Here is an 18636-nt window from a genome sequence, read left to right on the forward strand (position 1 = left end):
ACTCATAAAACTGATAAGGGACTTGTATCTAGAATATGTACAGAACTCCTACAACTAAATAAAAGACAACCCAATGAAGAAATGAACAAAGGATCCAAACAGACATTACTCCAGAGAAGATTTACATATGGTCAGTAAGTACATGAAAAGATGTCCCACATCATTAGCCATTAGAGAAATACACTCACTCGGATGGCCATTAAGGGAAAAAAACACAAAACAAAAAACTAACAAGTGTTGACGAAGATGTAGAGAAATTGTAACCCTCTTACATTGCTGGTAGAAATATGAAATGGTACAACCAGTTTGGGAAACACTTTGGCAGTCCCTCAAAAAGATAATAAATTACTGCAATACAGAATTACTGCAGGACCTGCCAATTCCAGTCCTAGATATATACCCCCCAAAATTGGAAAAAAGTACTCAAATACTTGTACGTGAATGTTCAAAGCAGCTCTACTTACAAAAGACAAAACCTGGGAACAACACAAAGGTCATTAATGGATGAATGGATAAACAAAGTGTGGTATGTAAGTATAATGGAATAGTACTCGGCCATAAAAAGGAACAAACTATAAATGTATATTACAATGCAGATGTAGCTTAAAAAATTACACTATAAAGAAGCTAGACACAAAAGGTCACATATTGTCACATAAGCAGATGGGTGGGTGACAGGGACTGGGAAGACTGACAAACCAGAGGGCATCATGCCTTCAGAGTAACAGGGTTTTCTTTCAAAGAAAATCTTTCAAATGAAAATCTTTTGTAATGATCGCAAAATATTGTGAATGTACTAAAAAGTGTCCCTAGTCATGTCATATGTTTAATTAGATATTATGTCTGCCCCACCAGAAAACTGAGAAACACTTTGAATACAACAGAACAAACCTTACCTCACTTACCATATTATAGAATTCTAGCTCTCTTGGACCCCTTGGAGGTGGCTGTAGCTGTTTCAAAACTGTGCCATCTGGATGTTGCAAAATACCTAAGAATGAAAATTGGGTATTTGTTAATGCTTTAATAATAGTGTTTCTTGCATCCTAGGATAGATTTAGATTTGTTCCTGAAGTTACAGGTAAACCACTCTCATAAATTTAAGAGTTTCCTCTTACTTATTTCAGAAATTTTAACATTCAATCAACATGTTCAGTGCTTATTATATGCAAAGCACCAGAACACAAATTCGAAATAGCTTGGTTTTATTGTCTCCAATTATTTCCCTTATAGCCACTCAGACTTTCTAATAAATGCATAAATTTTTATAGAAATTCTTAAGTAATACTTTTCAAGAGATGTTATAGTTAAACAAGAAGCAAGTTAAAAGTAGCAAAAATTGATCTCACTTTTATAAAGACAGAAAAATGTTAACAGTAGTCTTATATGAATCTTCTACTTGTAGTTTCTTATGTTTCTTTTATCTGTTGTAAGAAATCAAATAAACGTTCTTCCTGATTGAGTTGCACTGTGTACAGTTGTAGAGACAGAATGAGGGCGCCTAGCCAATGGGAAAAGTGGGGGCATCAAATCTGAAGCAGGAAGGGGCACTTTTGTGTAATCTGACCACTCAAATAAGGAGCCTTTTCCTGAAGTCATTATGGACGTACTAGGAATGGCCTTGTCCCTATACCATAAAGATGCATTCCCAATTTTATGTTAAAATCTTAAATTTTCATATATTGTGTTTTCACAAAATCACGCTAGTTATAACACGATAAGGCTCAAATAAATCTATATTCAACTTTGATAAAATATGCCACTTAAGTTTCTATGCTGTTGACAAGTGTCTGAATTTGTTTTCCTTCCTTTTTTAAATTGAACTTATTGAGGTGACACTGGCTAATAAAATTACAGGCTTCAGGTGCACAATTCCACAACACATCATCTGTACACTGTATTTGTATTCATCACCCAAGTCAAGTCTCCTTAAATCACCATTTATACTCCTCCACCTCCCTACTTTTGAAGTGTGAGAAATTTTTAATCACGACAAAAATGGAGAATTTAATCAACAGAAGCAGAGTCTCAATTTAAGAATATAATCATCAACTTATTTGTTTTAACACCTAGGTTTAGGATAGGTAAATATTAATCCATATGGATAAGGTTGGTTAGTAAGCAGTCAAAGGATTGGGAGACTTCAAGAAGTAGTCTAGTATAACTAAAAATTAGTGAAGAAAAATTCTACGCCCACGGTAAAAGATAATTTCTATGGGCTACAGGAGAGTGGTAGATGAAAAGAAACCTTGATGAACTTAATTCTAAAAGGTGGGGAACATGGAGAATTCATAGATAAGGAGAGAACCATGGCAGCTTCTCTACCTTGGCGCAGGCACCTAGTTTACATACAGGCGCACCTGCCATTAAACAAACACATTTTATCAGGCAAGCAAAAATCAGCTCAATATGGGGTGGCAGGATGGATTAGAGACAACAGTCCTAACAGACTGCGTGATCCAGCAATTTTCCCGCACTATTCACTCTGCAACACACCCCACCTAACTTTTCAGAAAAAGTAGCCATGGAAGAGAATGTGGTAACCAGGCATTCTCCTTGTGAAATGAATTCCAGGATCCAAAAGTAAATGAACAGTGTCTTACTTAAACTGCAGACAAATTCCTCCCAGATGAAAAACTGTTTAAAAAAAAGCATCTTGGAAACTGAGCCAGTAACAGATATATTGAGTAAGACTTCAGCCCAGCAACAGCTTAACTAAATTCTAGAAGGAATATGATTTATCAGCCTGTTACCCTAAGAAAGAACTTATACTCTCTGTGGAACAAAACAAAAAATAATACAGTTCATTCCCCACTGTTCTTTAAATTAAATGTAAAAACTCCAATAAAAAATAAGACATATCCAAAAAAATCAACAAAATATGATGCATAATCTAGAGAAAAGTCAACTGACGAACATAGAAGCTGACAATCAAGTAATTTTCTTTGATCAAGTAATTTTAATTAGCAAACAAGGATGTTAAAACAATTATAAACGTAAAAAATAATCGAAAAAAATGGATATAAATGCTGAATAGATGAGGTATTTCAAGAAAGAAGCAGAAATTCTTAAGCAAAGCATTAAACAGGAATATTGAAAAAAAGCCCGCTGGCAAATCAGCCTCATTCTAAACATAAGATTACAACAGAGAAACTCCAAGCCCATGGTGCACTACAGGCTTATCAGTCTGCTCGGGCTTCCATAACAAAATTCCATAGACATGTGGCTTAAACAACAAATACTTATTTTCTCACAGTTCTAGAAGCTACAAGTCCCAGATCAAGGTGCCAGCCAATTTGGTGACAGCTGTCTTTCTAGCTTGTAGCCTTCTTACTTTGTCCTCACATTGTGAGGGGAGGAAGGAAATGAGTGAAGGAGGGAGTGGGGGAGGGAGAGAACAGCAGGAGAGGGACAGGGCGAGAACATCATCACATCTGTCACATCTCTTTTTATAAGAACACTAATCCTATTGGATCATGTCCCAAACTTGTGACCTCATTAATCTTAATTACCTCCACAAAGGCCTTATCTCCAAATACAATCATACTTGGGGCTGTTGTTTTTTTTAACATATGAATTTTAAGGGACACAACATTCAGACCATAACAGAAGGTAACCACAACAATAACAAAATTCAAACTTGGCTCTACTCCTGACTACATTGGTTCAATCACCAATATTAACAGCCTAGCAGAGAGGCCTATTAATTTCACGCAAAAATACTGTTTTGGGGTAAGTTGCTTCATCCTATACATCATGTCCAGAATTTAATTAAAACTTACAAGACATATAAAAAAGCAAGGGGAAAAAAGTCACTGTCAAGAGATAATGCAATGGATAGAATAGTTTGACATGACACTGATATTATAATTACCGGAGTTTAAAATAAGCATGATTAATATTTTAAAGGTTATAACAGAAAAGGTAAAATAAAATGCATGAAAAGATGGGGAATTACAGCAGACAGAAAATTTGAGAGTCAAATGGGCTATTAGAAATAAAAAACAAGGTAACAGAGTCAAAAAATGCTTTCTATGGGCTCACCAGTAAACAAAATAGCAGAGGTAGTAATCAGTGAATTTGGTATCAAGTCAACAACAATTACCCAAATTGAAACACAATGAGGAAAAAAAAGAGTGGAAAAAGTCCTAAGCAAGCATCCAAGATCTGTGGAGCAACAGTCTGAGAAAACTATCATTTGAAACCCCCCCCCCCCAAAGAGTTACACCCCTGTTCTTTGCAGCCACTATTCATAATAGCCAAGAGGTGGAAGCAATCTATATGTCCACCAATAGATGAAATGAATTCTTTTAAGTGGTATATAATTTACTAGAATATTATTCAGCCTTAAAGAAGAAAATTATTTTATATGTTACAACAGGATGAACCTTGAGGACATATGCTAAGTGAAACAAGCCAAACACAGAAGTACAAACACACTTAGGAACAGCAATTACAATGCTGTTTCCAGGGGCTGGGAGGACAAGGTGGAAAGAGATTTGTTGTACAATGATTATAGTTTCAGTTTTGTAAGATGAAAAGAGTTCTAGAAATATATTGCACAAAAATGTGCAACTTAAAAATGGTTAGAATGGCAACAATAAAAATAAAGATAAAAAAGAATTTAATGGTTAGAATGGTAAATTTTGTTGTTTTTTGCCACAATAAAAAACTTGTGTGGCTTCTGGCTAAGATGGAGGCATAGACAGACACGCTGCGTCTCCCTCCACAACTAAGAAGGAACACAACTACCTCAAAACTAGAGACAACCACAGTTCCAGAAAACCGAGCTGCATGGAAGTCCCACAAACAAAAATATAAAGAAGAAATACTCATCCAGACAGGTAGGAGAGGCAGACCCGGGGCAGAGAGGATGCAGTGTGGTGGTGGCAGCAGCAGGCTGCTGGAAAGTGCAGTCACATGTTTTAAAAAGTCAGGAGGGACACCTGGGGAGCACTCCCAGCACCAGACCAGACTGCCCAGCTCAAGGTCCCAGAGCCGGGGAAAATAAAGTCTCATTGCTTTTGATTGTGCAAACCAGTGGGGGTTGGAGCGGAGGAAGAAACTGCCAGTCTCTCAGTAGAGTCCGCTTGTTTAAAGGGCACCCACGGTCCTAGAACTTCTGCAGACCGACCCACTCTAGGGGACAATGGCCAGGACAACAGCTAGAGAGGCACCAGTCCCATACGGAAGTGGGAGAGGTGCCTGGAAAAGGGGAGAGAGCTGAGCAGGCAGAATTGTTCCCTCTCGAACCCCTCCCCCACACACAGCACCACAACGTGGTGAAACGGGTAGCCCTCTACTGACGAATACCTAAGGCTCCGCCCCTGAAACGTAACAGGAGCAACAGCTCTACCAAAAACACAGACGCAAACAAACACAGGAACCTGTCAAGATAAGGAGACAGCGAAGTATGGCCCAAAAGAGAGAACGGATCAAGGTTCCAGTGGGAGAACTAAGTGACAAGGAGATAGCCAACCTAACAGACGCAGAGTACAAAATACTGGTGATACAGATGCTCACAGACTTGATGGATATCCTTAAGTATGGCAAATGCATAAGGGAAGAAGTGAAGGCTATGCTAAATGAAACAAAGAAAAATACACACAAAACCAATGGTGAAGGGATGGAAACTGGGGTTCAAATCAATGATTTGGAACGTAAGGAAGAAAAAAACAGGTCAACCAGTACAGAATGAGGAAACAAGAATTGAAAAAAAGTGAGGAGAGGCTTAAGAACCTCTGGGACAACTTTAAATGTGCCAACATCCAAACCATAGGGGTGCTAGAAAGAGAAGAGGAAGAGCAAGAAATTGAAAACTTATATGAGAAAATAATGAAGGAAAACTCCCCAAATTTGGCAAAGGAAATAGACATACAAGACCAGGAAGCACACAGTCCCAAACAAGTTAGACCCAAAATGGACCATACTAAGACACATCATAATTAAAATGCCAAATGTTCAAGATAAAGAGAGAATCTTAAAAGCAGCAAGAGAAAAGAAGTTACCTACAAAGGGGTACCTATAAGACTATCAGTTGATTTCTCAAAAGAAACTTTGCAGGCAAGAAGGAACTGGCAAGAAGTATTCAAAGTGATGAAAAGCAAGGACCTACAACCAAGACTACTCTATCCAGCAAAGCTATCATTTAGAGTGGAAGGGTAGATAAAGCGCTTCCCAGACAGGGTAAAGCTAAAGGAGCTCATCATCCCCAAGTCATTATTATATGAAATGTCAAAGGGACGTTTTTAAGAAATATAAGATCAAAATTATGAACCTTAAAATGACAACAAACTCACAACTAACAACAACTGAATCTAAAAAAGTAAAAACAAAATCCAGCTAAGCAAACCAGAATAGGAACAGAATCATAGGTATGGGGATGATTTGGAGGGTTATCAGCTGGGTGGGGGAAGGGGGAGAAATGGGGAAATGGTGCAGGGATTAACAAAATAGACAGGGAGGAGTTAAGAATAACATAGAAAAGGGTGATGCCAAAGACTTATGTACGACACATGGACATGAACTAAGGGGTTGGGACTGCGGGAGGGAAGGGGGATACTGGACAGAGGGGAGCAAAGGGGGAGGAAAATCGGGACTACTATAACAACATAATCAACAAAATACACTTAAAAAAACTTGTGTATTAATTAAATAGGATTACAAATATGAAGAATAAATGCATTTTAAAATCTCTATCTGTGGATGGAACATTCTGGTTAGGTTTTACTTATATTTTTGGTAACTTTTTCCAGAAATTTCTGTAATAAACATACACTGCTTTTATTATTAAATACATGACATAGGAAAATACATAAATGCAAAAATGATTAAATATTCTCTAAAATCTAAATTATGTAAACAAGTTATTAAAAAATACTGAAAAAGTTTTAATTAAATAAAGGGTTTGAGGAAATACTTAAGACAATGGTTGAGATGTTCTAAAGTTAATGAAAAACATTAAAATACAGAGCCAAGAAGCTCAGAGAATCCCAAATAAAATAGGAAAAGAAAAATATAATCCCTCCTAGATATTTTACATATAAAGACACAGATGGGTTAAAAATAAAAGGGGAAAGAAAGCTATACTAGCAAGTACTATTCATAAGAAAGTTATGTTAATCTCATATATCAGACTATATTAATATCACACCAGACTTCAAGAATGTTATATGTAAAGAGGAACATTTCATGTTAAGAAGGTCAATTCATTAAGAGAAAATGATCCTAAATGTGTGTACCTATAACAGTTTCCAAATACATGAAACAAAAACTGAGAGGACTGAAAAGCTAGACAAATCCACAATTACTCTCCATAACTGATAAACAACTATATAGAATATTAGTAACGATATATAAAACTTGAACAAGAGTATCAAACAACTGACACAGAATGGTATATCCAACAAATTATATGATTTTTCCTGTACAAATAGAACATCTACCAAGACTGAGCAACCATGTAGTGAAACATAAAAAGCAAGACTAAAATCAAAAAGAATTAAAATCACACAGAATATTTTCTGACCATAATGGAAGTAACAGTAAGATATTTGGGGGAATATCAAATAGATGGAAGTTAAGCCTACTTCTGTTTAATCCATGGAAAACATTCAGAAGGAAAATTAGAAAATATTTTCAGCTAATGATGATAACTCAACATATCAAAATTTGTGGATTGCAGCTAAAGTACCACTAGTACTTTGAGGAGAATGTGTTGTTTTAAGTACTTGTATTATAAAAGTAAAAAGAAGGTTCCAAACTAGATGCCAAAAAACGAACACATTAAGCCCAAATAAGCTGAAAAAAAAATTAAAAAATCGATGAAATAAGAATGGGCAGAGAAATGTCAATGAAACTAAAAGATTCTCTGATGAACCTCTAGGTAAATATATCAAGAATGGTAATTTAATAAATTACCATTTTTAGGAATAAATGTAAAATGAGATATCGGTATAAATCCTACAGACATTAAAAGCATAAGAATTATGAACATCACACTAATAAATCTGACAACTTAGGTAAAATAAATTCCATTTGACACTAATTATTAAAATACAAAAAGAAACAAATAATCTGAATTGTCCTATGTCTACAAAAAATATTGATTCATAATTTTAAAAACCCTGAGGCAAACATAGGCTGAAATGTTTCACTAATAAATTCTATCAAATATTTGCAGGAAAAAAAAAACAATCTTAACAAATTTATTCAGAAAACAAGAGGAGAAAACATTTCCCCACACATTTTTAAAATATATTTTATTGATTATGCTACTACAGTTGGCCCAATTTTACCCTTTTAGTCCCCCTTTGCCCGGTACCTCCATTCCTTCCAGCAATTCCCCCCCTTAGTTCACGTCCATGGGTTGTGCATAGAAGTTCTTTGGCTTCTCCATATCCTATGGTATTCTTAACATGCCCCTGTCTATTTTGTACCAACCAATTATGCTTCTTAATCCCTGCACCATTTCCTCCATTCTCCCTCCCAGTTTATAACCCTCCAAATGATCTCCAAATCTATGATTCTGTTTCTGTTCTGGGTGTTTCTTTAGTTTGTTTTTTGGATTCAGTTGTTGATATTGGTGAGTTTGTTGCCATTTTAATGTTCATAGTTTTGATTTTCTTCTTTTTCTTAAGTAAGTCCTTTTAACATTTCATGTAATACTGGCTTCATGATGATAAACTCCTCTAGCTTTACCTTGTCTGGGAAGCACTTTATCTGCCCTTCCATTCTAAATGATAGCTTTGCTGGATAGAGTAATCTTGGTTGTAGGTCCTTGCTTTTCATCACATTGAATGTTCTTGCCAGTCCCTTCTTGCCTGCAGTTTCTTTTGAGAAATCAGCTGACAGTCTTATGGGAACTCCTTTATAGGTAATTCTCTGCTTTCCTCCTGCTGCTTTTAAGATTATCTCTTTATCTTTAACCTTTGGGATTTTAATTATGATGTGTCTTGGTGTGGTCCTTTCTTGGTGTAGTTTGTTTGGGACTCTATACTTTCTAGACTTGTATGTCTATTTCCTTCGCCAAATTAGGAAAGTTTTCCTTCACTATTTTTTCAACTAAGTTTTCAATTTCTTGCTCTTCGTCTTCTCCTTCTGGCATCCCTATGATTCGGATATTGGTGCGTTTGGAGATTTCCCAGAGGCTCCTTATACTATCCTCAGTTTTTAAAAAATTCTTTTTCTTTCTCTCTGTTCTGTTTAAATACTGATTTCTTCCTTAAGTTCTAAACTATTGATTTGATTCTTGACTTCATCCCCTCCGTGTAGATTTTTCTTTATGTCACTTTGCTTAATCTTCATTTCTTCCTGAGTCTTTTTTATTTTGTTGCATCTGATAGGTTAGTTATCTCAGTTTCATTTAGTTCTTTTTTTAGGGTTCTGTTCTGTTCTTTCATCTGGGCCATATTTCTTTGCTTCCTCAATTTGGCAGCCTTCCTGTGTTTGTTTCTGTGTACTAAGTAGAGCTGGTTTGACTCCCTGTCCTAGTATCATGGCCTATTGTAGAAAAGGCACCTGTCTGGATGAATGTGGCTTCTTTAAATCCTTGGTTGTCAGACTTCCATATAGCTTAATTTCCTGACAGTTCTGGGTTTTATTTGTTCTGAGGTCTAGTTGTAATTCTTTTTGTGGTTGTGTGAGGAGGCAAAGTGTGTTTACGTACACCTCCATCTTGACCAGAAGTTCCCCCACATTCACATTTTATGAAGCCAGAATATTCTTGATTTTTAAATACCCGAACAAAGGCTTAAAAGAAAATTACAGACCATTATCTCAAATGACTACAGTCACAGAAATATTTAACACTAGTAAACCTAATCCAGCAATATATATATATATATATATAGAGTTATTTAACACAACCATGTGGACTTTATTCCAGGAATGCAAGGTTCTTTTAAGTATTTCAAAATGAGTAAATACATTGATGTTTTAAGGAGACAGGGTTCTCAGTGAGAAAAAAGGGAGATACAAAAACAGATATAGGAGAAGCAAAGAACCCTATGGTGTTAGCTTAAATTGTAAGTATAAGCCCAAATTTTTAAGAATATAGAATTATGTATTTCTTAGTCCAATCTGTTGAGAGGACAAACAGAAACCGCATGCAAAAAGTAATAGCATATCTAGTGTTCGGATCTTGATTTTTAAACACCATTTCCCCCCTAAAAGAACCAAGTTCTTGAAGAAATAAATGGCTCATTCCAGGGCTGGGACAGGGAAAGTATAAGATGAACATTGAACATCTTTTTATTGCAGAAAGTGAGAAAATGCTTTAAAAGAAAAAAATGGGAAATGTTTAGAAGACACAGGAGCCAGCTTGATAAAGCCCCCACTGCCCAAATCTGGGACAACATAAGTATCAGAATAAGCAGCAACTATAATGGCTAAGATCCATATATGGAAGTTTGAAAATTCCATTAGTCAAACTTAGGAATGAATGAATGAACAAATGAATGAATCAAAGAAAGAAATAGGAGAGAGAAAAAGAGAGAAGGAAAACTATTCCTTAAAGGAGAATACCAAGTAACAAATGTAACAGGAATGACAGTTTGAATAATACCATTTTGCAACTACCATGGCAATAAGTGAAATGGTCAAATATTGTCAATGAATGCTTTTAACACTGAGTGAAAACTTTGACAAGAAACAGTATATTTAACAGTCTGAAAATACTCCTCTAAATTACTCAATCACAATAGGAAAAAAGATGACTTTACAGTGGAAAATCTGGCAGACATCACTTAACCAGGAAATCAAAGTTACATCACCAGTAATGTAACTGATATTCTGTGTCTTATATGATGCTCCAAGAACACAACATAACTAATATAGTATTTTACCAAAAAATGCATGCATCTGAATCCAGTCATCTTAAGGGATATTCTAAAAACCCATATGCTTATTATATTCTTCAACTATTCATGGTTATGGAAAATAAAGATGAAAAATTGCTCCAAAAGATAGGCAACTAAGGAGTCATAACAACTACATGCAGTGTGTAGTCAGGGATGGGGAAAAATTGCTATAAAAAGATGTTGTAGCCCTGGCTGGTGTGGCACAGTTAGATAGGCATCAGCCCACAAAGCAAAAAGTGGCTGGTTCAATTCCCAGTCAGGACACATGCCTGGGTTGTGGGCCAGGACCCCAGTTGGGGGCATGCAGGAAGCGGCCAATCTATATTTCTCTTCCTCTTTCTCCCTCCCTTCCCCTGTCTCTACAAATAAATAAATAAAATATTTAATATATATTATAGTATAATGGCAAAAGCCAAAATGTTAAATATTCTGAATTTGATCATTTTACCATGATTAAGAAAACATTCTTAATTTTAGGAGATAAATACTTAATAATTTAGAGGAAAGGAATCATGATGCTTATAATTTAGTCTTAAATGGTTCTGCAAAACCATTATCATATACCACAGAGAATGATAAACTAAGTGTTTTAAGGCTTATTTTAAGGCAAAATATTAGTAATAGGTAAATCCAGATAAATAGTACATTCATTGTACTATTTCTGCAACAATTCTGTAAGTCTGAAATTTTTCCACAAACAAAAACAAAAAAACCTTCTTTAAAAAAGCAGTACAATTCCCAGTAGGGAAAATCTAACGAATACTATATAAGACCTCTACACTGAAAACTATGAGTAAGAGAAATTAAAGAAGGCTTAAATAAATGGAGATATATATACCACATTCAAGTATTGGAAGACTAAGTATTATTAAAAAATTAATTTTCACCAAAGCAATATATAGATTCAAAACAGATACAAAATCTTATCATGTTTCTTGAGAAAAATGACATGTTGATTTAAAATCTATATGGAAATGCAAAGGGCCAGAAAAATTCAAGACAATCTTGAAAAACAAAGTGTAATGCTTACTCTTCAGTACATCAAGACTTATTTTAAATCAACATGAATTAAAACTGTGAGGTATTATTGCTAGGATAAGCAAATAAACCAGTGAAAATAAACAGAAGTCCAAAAGCAAATCCAGAGAACTGACTGAAAAAACGGGGTATATATGAATAATGGAGTACAACTAAGTTGTACAAAAGATGGCAAAGCTCCCCATGAACTGCCATTACTGACTTCTAGGACATAGTGTTAGTTTAAAAAGCAAAACACAAAACAGTATATATAGCACACTGCTTTCTGAAACAGAACTGAAAACTCAAAAAAACAATAACACTGGTTACCTACAAGGGATGCTAAGGGAAGGTGTATAAGTGGTAGGGAATGTTGTGCCACTTCTGGTATACCTTTCTGTAAAGTTTGACTTCTTTATAGGCAGTCAAAAATATCTAGCTAAATAAAAATGAAGGAAGGGAACTAATTTTAAACAGAAACCAATGACTCCAACTGTACTTCATAAGAATATTGTCAGAGAACAGGGGTAAAAATACCCCCCCAAAAGCCCTTATCCAAATAACTTTTTAAGAACTTGCAACCACAAACCCTCAGTGTAAAGGAATCTCATCTTGAATTCCTTATCTTGGTTTGTTTTCTGCAGCAGTATGGTTTAGAATCTCTAAAAATTAAAGGATTGAGCAAGAAATATATATATGTTAACACTGCTGAGAGCCAGGGTTCTTACTGAGATAGATGGAAAATACAAATTTAGAATCAGAACAGAAAGATCTCTGGAGTTAGAATAAAATTGAAAATATCAGTATGAAATTATAACTTTAAAATATTACACATACTTTTTAGTTACAGCCATGCAAAGATCTAGAAGCAATGACAATCCAATGGCACTGAGCACACCTAGCACCCAGATCTTGATTTCTAAATACCATTTCCCACCCAAAATGAACTAGAACCTTTGGAGAACTGGTTTGTTCTAGAGTTGGGAAGAGATGAGTCTAAAATAACTTGAGACAGAAAGGAAGTGCCACTGACCAAATCTGGAACAATTTGAACAGTAAAATAAATAAGTTCTAATAGGTTACAACACTTTATAAAGTAAGAATCCATGAGTCCAAATTGATCACATATAAGGCCATACATCCATAGGAGTACAGTAGTCCCTCTCTATATCGCAGTTCACTTATCACGGCGTCACTGTACCACAGGATTTTAAAAAATACTATATTTAATTATTTATCACGGATTTTTCGCTATATCGTGGGATTTTGCAGTACTGTATATATTTGTTGTTAAAGTTATGTAGGTTTAAGAGTGTGGAATATGTTTAAGGACATAAGTAGTGTCTATAAAAGTGTGGAAAAGGTAAATAAGGGAGTGGGAAAGGTTAATAAGGGACTGGGAACGGTTTATAAGTGTGTGGGAAGGGTTTATAGAGCCTTAAAAAATATATAAATACTAAAATAAATGTAAGGTTCCTACTTCGCAGATTTTCACCTATGGCAGGGGAGTCTAGGACATAATACCTGCGATAAGTGAGGGAATATTGTAAAGGGGAGGCTATTTCTTCTAACATAATGCTGATTGTTAAAATAGGAAGAGTGGTAGAATTGTAAGAAAATCATAACTTTTCAACTATCAGAGTAAAGACGATCTTGGGCAAGAATCATCAATAGATGCCAAATCTAGGGATGAAGTATAATGAGGATCCAGATATCTGTATAATCTTAAAATTAAAATGTCTCCCCTCAGATGCTTAATAGTTGCAGGGGGGAAAATATTAACTATATATTGGAGAAGCCCAACCTCACTTGGGCCAGATAAACAAAATTGATAATGGGCACACAAACATTGTGCGCCTCCAGATGTGACACCTTAAGTAGGGACACAGTTGTATAACTTTCCAACCAAAAATTTATTACCTGAATTTCATCATAAGAACCCATCAGAATTCCAAATTAAAAAACATCTCATAAAATAACTAGCATGTATTCTTCAAAAATGACAAGGCTGTAGGAGACAAAGAAAGGCTGAGGCACCAGCCCTGGCTGGTGTGGCTCAGTGGATTGAGTGCCAGCCTGCAAATGAAAGGGTCACAGGTTCAATTCCCAGTCAGGGCACATGCCTGGGTTGCAGGCCAAGTCCACAGTTGGGGGCACGCAAGAGGCAACCACACGTTGATGTTTCTCTCCCTCTCTTTTTCTCTTCCTTTGCCTCTCTCTAAAAAATAAATGAAATCTTTTTTAAAAAAGTAATACAAATAACACAATTTTGTAAAGTGGGGGTGGTGCAGTAAATAACAAGCAGAAATAAATGTATTTTTTTTTAAATGGCTGAGGAACTGAAACAAATTAGGATTCTAAAAGACATGACAACTAAATGCAATAAATGACCCTAAACTAGATCCTGTGGCAAGAAAAACAAGTATGATACATTATTGGAACAGGTGACTAAATTAGAATATGAAGTATAGATTCACAGTTACAAATTTATCACTCTTAAATTTCCCACATTTTATGAATGTGCTGTGGTTACAGAAATATACACTTAAGTATTAATGTGTAAAGGGGCATGCAACCTATTCTCAAATAGTTCAGGAAAAATATAAATTTATAATCAAAAATTCAGAAAGATGTTAAGTTCTCTGCATTGTTCTCACAACTTTTCTATAAGTCTGAAATTATTTTAAGTCAATTAGTTTCAGAGGATAGCTAATAAAATAGACTAGTAAACCAAAAAGTTGTGGGTTTTTCCCCAAAAACAGTTATTAGTTTAAATTCCTTTTCCCTATAGATTACCTCACTCTAAAGCCTAAATTGGATCGGGATACAAATACCAGATTTCAACTATTTGTCTAAATCTTCAAGGACTTTTGAAAGAAATTAATGGTACATATTAAATATTAAAACAAAAGGGATTTTATGCTAATTTTGGTGAGTTCTGGCAATTTAATTGCTAGCAATAACACTTTTAAACATTCCTATAGAAAAAGTTACACAATGTGCAAAGTATACTGTAATAAACAAGAATGTTCAATACACAACATAATAGCAAAATTGATAAAAATCTAAAAATCCAACATTAAAGGAATAAATTATGGTATTACATTCATACAATAGTTTTCTTTAATTAAGTATATCCTAAGTACAAAAATATGGATATACTACATGATATAATACAGATGGAAACAAAAAGTTGCTGATATACATATTTGTAAGAAAAATCAGAATTGTGTTATGTGTTTATGTATGTGCCCAGAAACAAAGGCTTGAAAGGATACACCCAACAGTTACCAGCTATTGCCCTTGGGAGACAACAAGCAGGGGGAAGGGCACTACTATACGCTTTACTCTTTGAGTTTTTTTCCTTAATGGTCATGTACTAGTTTTACAATTGAAAAAGGGGGGAGTGGGGCTTTGTATTGTTAGAAATATGATTTCAGTGAAGACCATAAAATACAATCGATATCAGAACTATAACATTTTTGTCACTTAATTATAAGATCTATTTTTCTGTTCAAGTACTGTTATACTATTGGTTCTGTTTTTTAATTTCTGACAAAGGTAATGTTGATGTAAGAAACAACCAAATCTGTAGGGAATTTTTATAAGTTTATTTCAGCCCAAACTGAGGACAATTGCCAGGAAGCAAGATCTCAAATGCCCCGCAGAATGGCAGTTTGCAGTTTCTTCTACACATTTGAAATTAAGGAAGACTACCTGAAGGTGGAAGAAAGCTAGGGCAGAACTGAATTACAGGATAGCAAACACGATTATGTGCTCTCTAGAAATTGGTTATTCCAAAGACACGTTAATCTTAGATGCAAAAAACAATGAACAGGGCTTGCTTAAGGCAAAGATAAATCTTTTACTGAAGTTATATGCCTACCATGACTTGCCCAGTTAGGAATTTATGATCAGATCACCCTGTGAGGTTACTTTCCAGAATCCTTTTTCCGTCCATACCAACAACTCCTTTTTGGAAGTAGGTAAGATATGAATACTAAATCAAAAAACCCTGATTAATGATAGTAACAAAAAATTTTAAGAACAAAACAAAAACAAATATCCACATAATGTTTTTAAGAAAGCTTATTCTGAGAATTTCACTTGACAGCCAAACCAAACTGTGACCTATGAATACATAAGGTACTTTAGAACTATAAGTGGTTTATTATACTGGAGAGACATAACTTCTTGAACTCTGAATTACTGTCTTGTTATCCATTCTATGAACAGGGAAATTATCATCATTCAGTGTCCTTTCACTAACAATATAAGCAAGACTATGTAAATAACTGAGAATTAAATTCATCAAATATATATTAAATTGCTAGCACAGTATGTTTGAGGCACTGTGCACTGGTGATACACAGTCCCTTAGTCTTACAAAAAATTTTTTTTTAAAGTTTATTATAAACTGAATGCAATGAATTTAGGACTCCTTCCTCTAGAATCTAAACTACTCCCTTAATTAGGTAATATGGGCGACAAATTCTTTCAGCCTGTGCAATGCAGTTTTAAGTCACATTCAAGGTACATTTGTAGTTGAGTCAGAGATAACTCACTGAAAAGGCTATTACATACTTGATAAGCAGTAATTACACTCTAAAGTGACAATCATTGATTCTGTGTTTGAGATTTTTCCTCTCTTCTCCTTTATACACAAGTCAATCTTGATGGACCCTTAGAATAGTATTAGGAATATTATCACTACAATTCATCAATGTAAATCAATAGGTATGCACAGAAATCTATTAACAGTAAATAATTCCTTAGGTACTCTCAAATTCTCATTTCCTCAAGTGACACACAAGAAGGTCTACGCTAAGCATCTTGAGAACGTTGTTTTCTTACATTATGCTAAACACCTTGAGAATATGTGTTTCCTTATCTGGTGTACTAAAGGAATGGTCAATTTTCACTCTTCCACTCCTTCCCGAGTTTAACTGAGCCCCATGTACAAGGCTGCAGGCAATAATAGATCAGGTCTGGAACCTGGAGGGACTCACCATTTGGTGGGGAGAATCACACATAACTACATGACAACATCATTAAGGCCTCACTTGCAACAAAAGGAGGTAAAGATCAAAGTAGTGGGAAATGCTGCTCTTCGGGAAGTAACACAGTACATTCAAACAAGCTCTCATCCATTTTCAAAAATCTTTGACTTATCCTCAAGCACAATACAAGGCGGAAGAATGGTGCACTGAAGCAGGACCCTTGGTGTCCTGATTCTAACACACGGCAACTGCGCGACTTAAGGCTTGTCACTTAACTACACTTGGCTTCAGTTACTTCGTCTAAAAATGTCAGTACGTACTATCTAACCAGCCTAAACTCAAATCATCTTACCAGCAAAAGCCAAATTGTCTCTAGTGGTTTTCCGGTCTCAGATCTATCTGTTTTACTCACCCACTCATCCATCAGACTCCTCAAGGAATCACGACCCAGGTAACCAGAGCGGTAAGCTAAGTGCCTTAGTTTCTAAAGAGAACGGTACATCACCAAGATAATAAACTGAGATAGGCCCTGTATCGTGCTTTAAACGTTGTGAGCTCATAAAAAAAAAAAAAAAAAAAAATGTATTGCACAGGCCACGATAATCTTCTATAAAGATGGGTCAAGAATGATTGAATGTCCTGTCTGTGTAACATTCTAGTACAACAGCAGGGTGTTGTTTCCTACCAGGAATCCGAGTTTCTGCTACCGGAACCACGCCTCCCGAAGAAATCCACCAGACATCAGGAAAACCTCTCAAAAGGCAGGGAGGGATCTCAGATAAGACCAGACAAGCTCTCAGATAAAGGGAGGTGGGGGGGGTGGGCTATGTTTTTTCCTCCCCTGAGGCTAAGCACTGAAAAAGAGGCACTAGATTAGCATCATCTGTACTTCATTCCAGCTCTTTTGCAATAGCTACACTGTAATAAACAAACCTCGTGCTCGGGGGAGAATTTACTTCCCCGTCCAGTAAAAATGAAGTTCCTTATTTTCACTAACAACGCTGTCTCCAATCAACACCCTCCCTCCCTGGGGAAGAGACCAGGCACTCCTCTCCCTGCCACCTCCTGCTGCAAGCCTGACGCCCCACACCCTAGAATCGCCCCACTTTTCGACACCCTGATGCACTGGTCGCGAGGCTCTGGGGGAGAGCGGAAGAGGCCCGCGTGCGGACCAGAGGGGCGTCCGGCCGGTGGGAGCCAGGCTGCCTCCGCCGGCCGGGAATTCGCGGAGCCGAAAGGGGTGCGGCGAGCCCCGCGCCACCCCCACTTACCCACTTTGTCCTTCCCGTACTTGTGCCCGGCCACCTGATGCGAGAGGGGCACGCAGCCGTTGAGGAAGCGGAGCCTGCCGCCCGCCGGTTTCGGGGTGCTTTCGGAAACGGCCTCGCTCGCCGGTGGGATCCGCATTTCTAGGCGGCCAGGCGCCTCGAGCCGGAAGGGGGATGGCGGCTCCGTTGCCATAGCCGAGAGCTGAAGCGGTAGCGGCGGCGAAGGCAGGGGGTGGAAAAAAATAGGGCGGAGGGAGAGTGAGCCGGAGAACCCTGGGGTCGCTCAGACTCGGCCTCGAGGAGGCCCGGGGGTTCCCGCGGCTGGTGCCCGCTGGGGCCCGGGGAGGGGGCCCATGACGCCGCGGAGGCGAGGGCGCTGCCCTGCCCAACTCCCGGCGGAGCACGGATCCCGCGTCCCACTGCCCGGCCGCCGCGGCTGCGAGCCCCGGCGCAGCCCAGAGACGGAACCAAGCCGAGGCGCTCCCTAGGGCC

At 36.9% G+C, this 18636-nt stretch overlaps 1 protein-coding gene across 2 annotated transcripts in view; it reads right to left on the reverse strand.

Annotated features, from left to right (window-relative positions):
* The window catches only part of IPMK (inositol polyphosphate multikinase), a 49994-nt gene extending 31620 nt beyond the window's left edge, over positions 1 to 18374 (reverse strand). For both annotated transcript variants that reach the window (XM_090278048.1, XM_090278047.1), the window contains exons 1-2: positions 18148 to 18374; positions 906 to 991 (exon numbers count right to left, since the gene is read on the reverse strand). In XM_090278048.1, the coding sequence (XP_090134174.1) occupies positions 906 to 991; positions 18148 to 18337 (276 nt within the window). In that variant the 5' untranslated portion in view covers positions 18338 to 18374. The remainder of the gene's footprint in view (positions 1 to 905; positions 992 to 18147) is intronic.
* Positions 18375 to 18636: the final 262 nt, after the last annotated feature.

Source organism: Furipterus horrens, unplaced genomic scaffold (assembly GCF_987537825.1).
Source record: "Furipterus horrens unplaced genomic scaffold, mFurHor1.1.pri manual_scaffold_5, whole genome shotgun sequence".
Taxonomy (NCBI): domain Eukaryota; kingdom Metazoa; phylum Chordata; class Mammalia; order Chiroptera; family Furipteridae; genus Furipterus; species Furipterus horrens.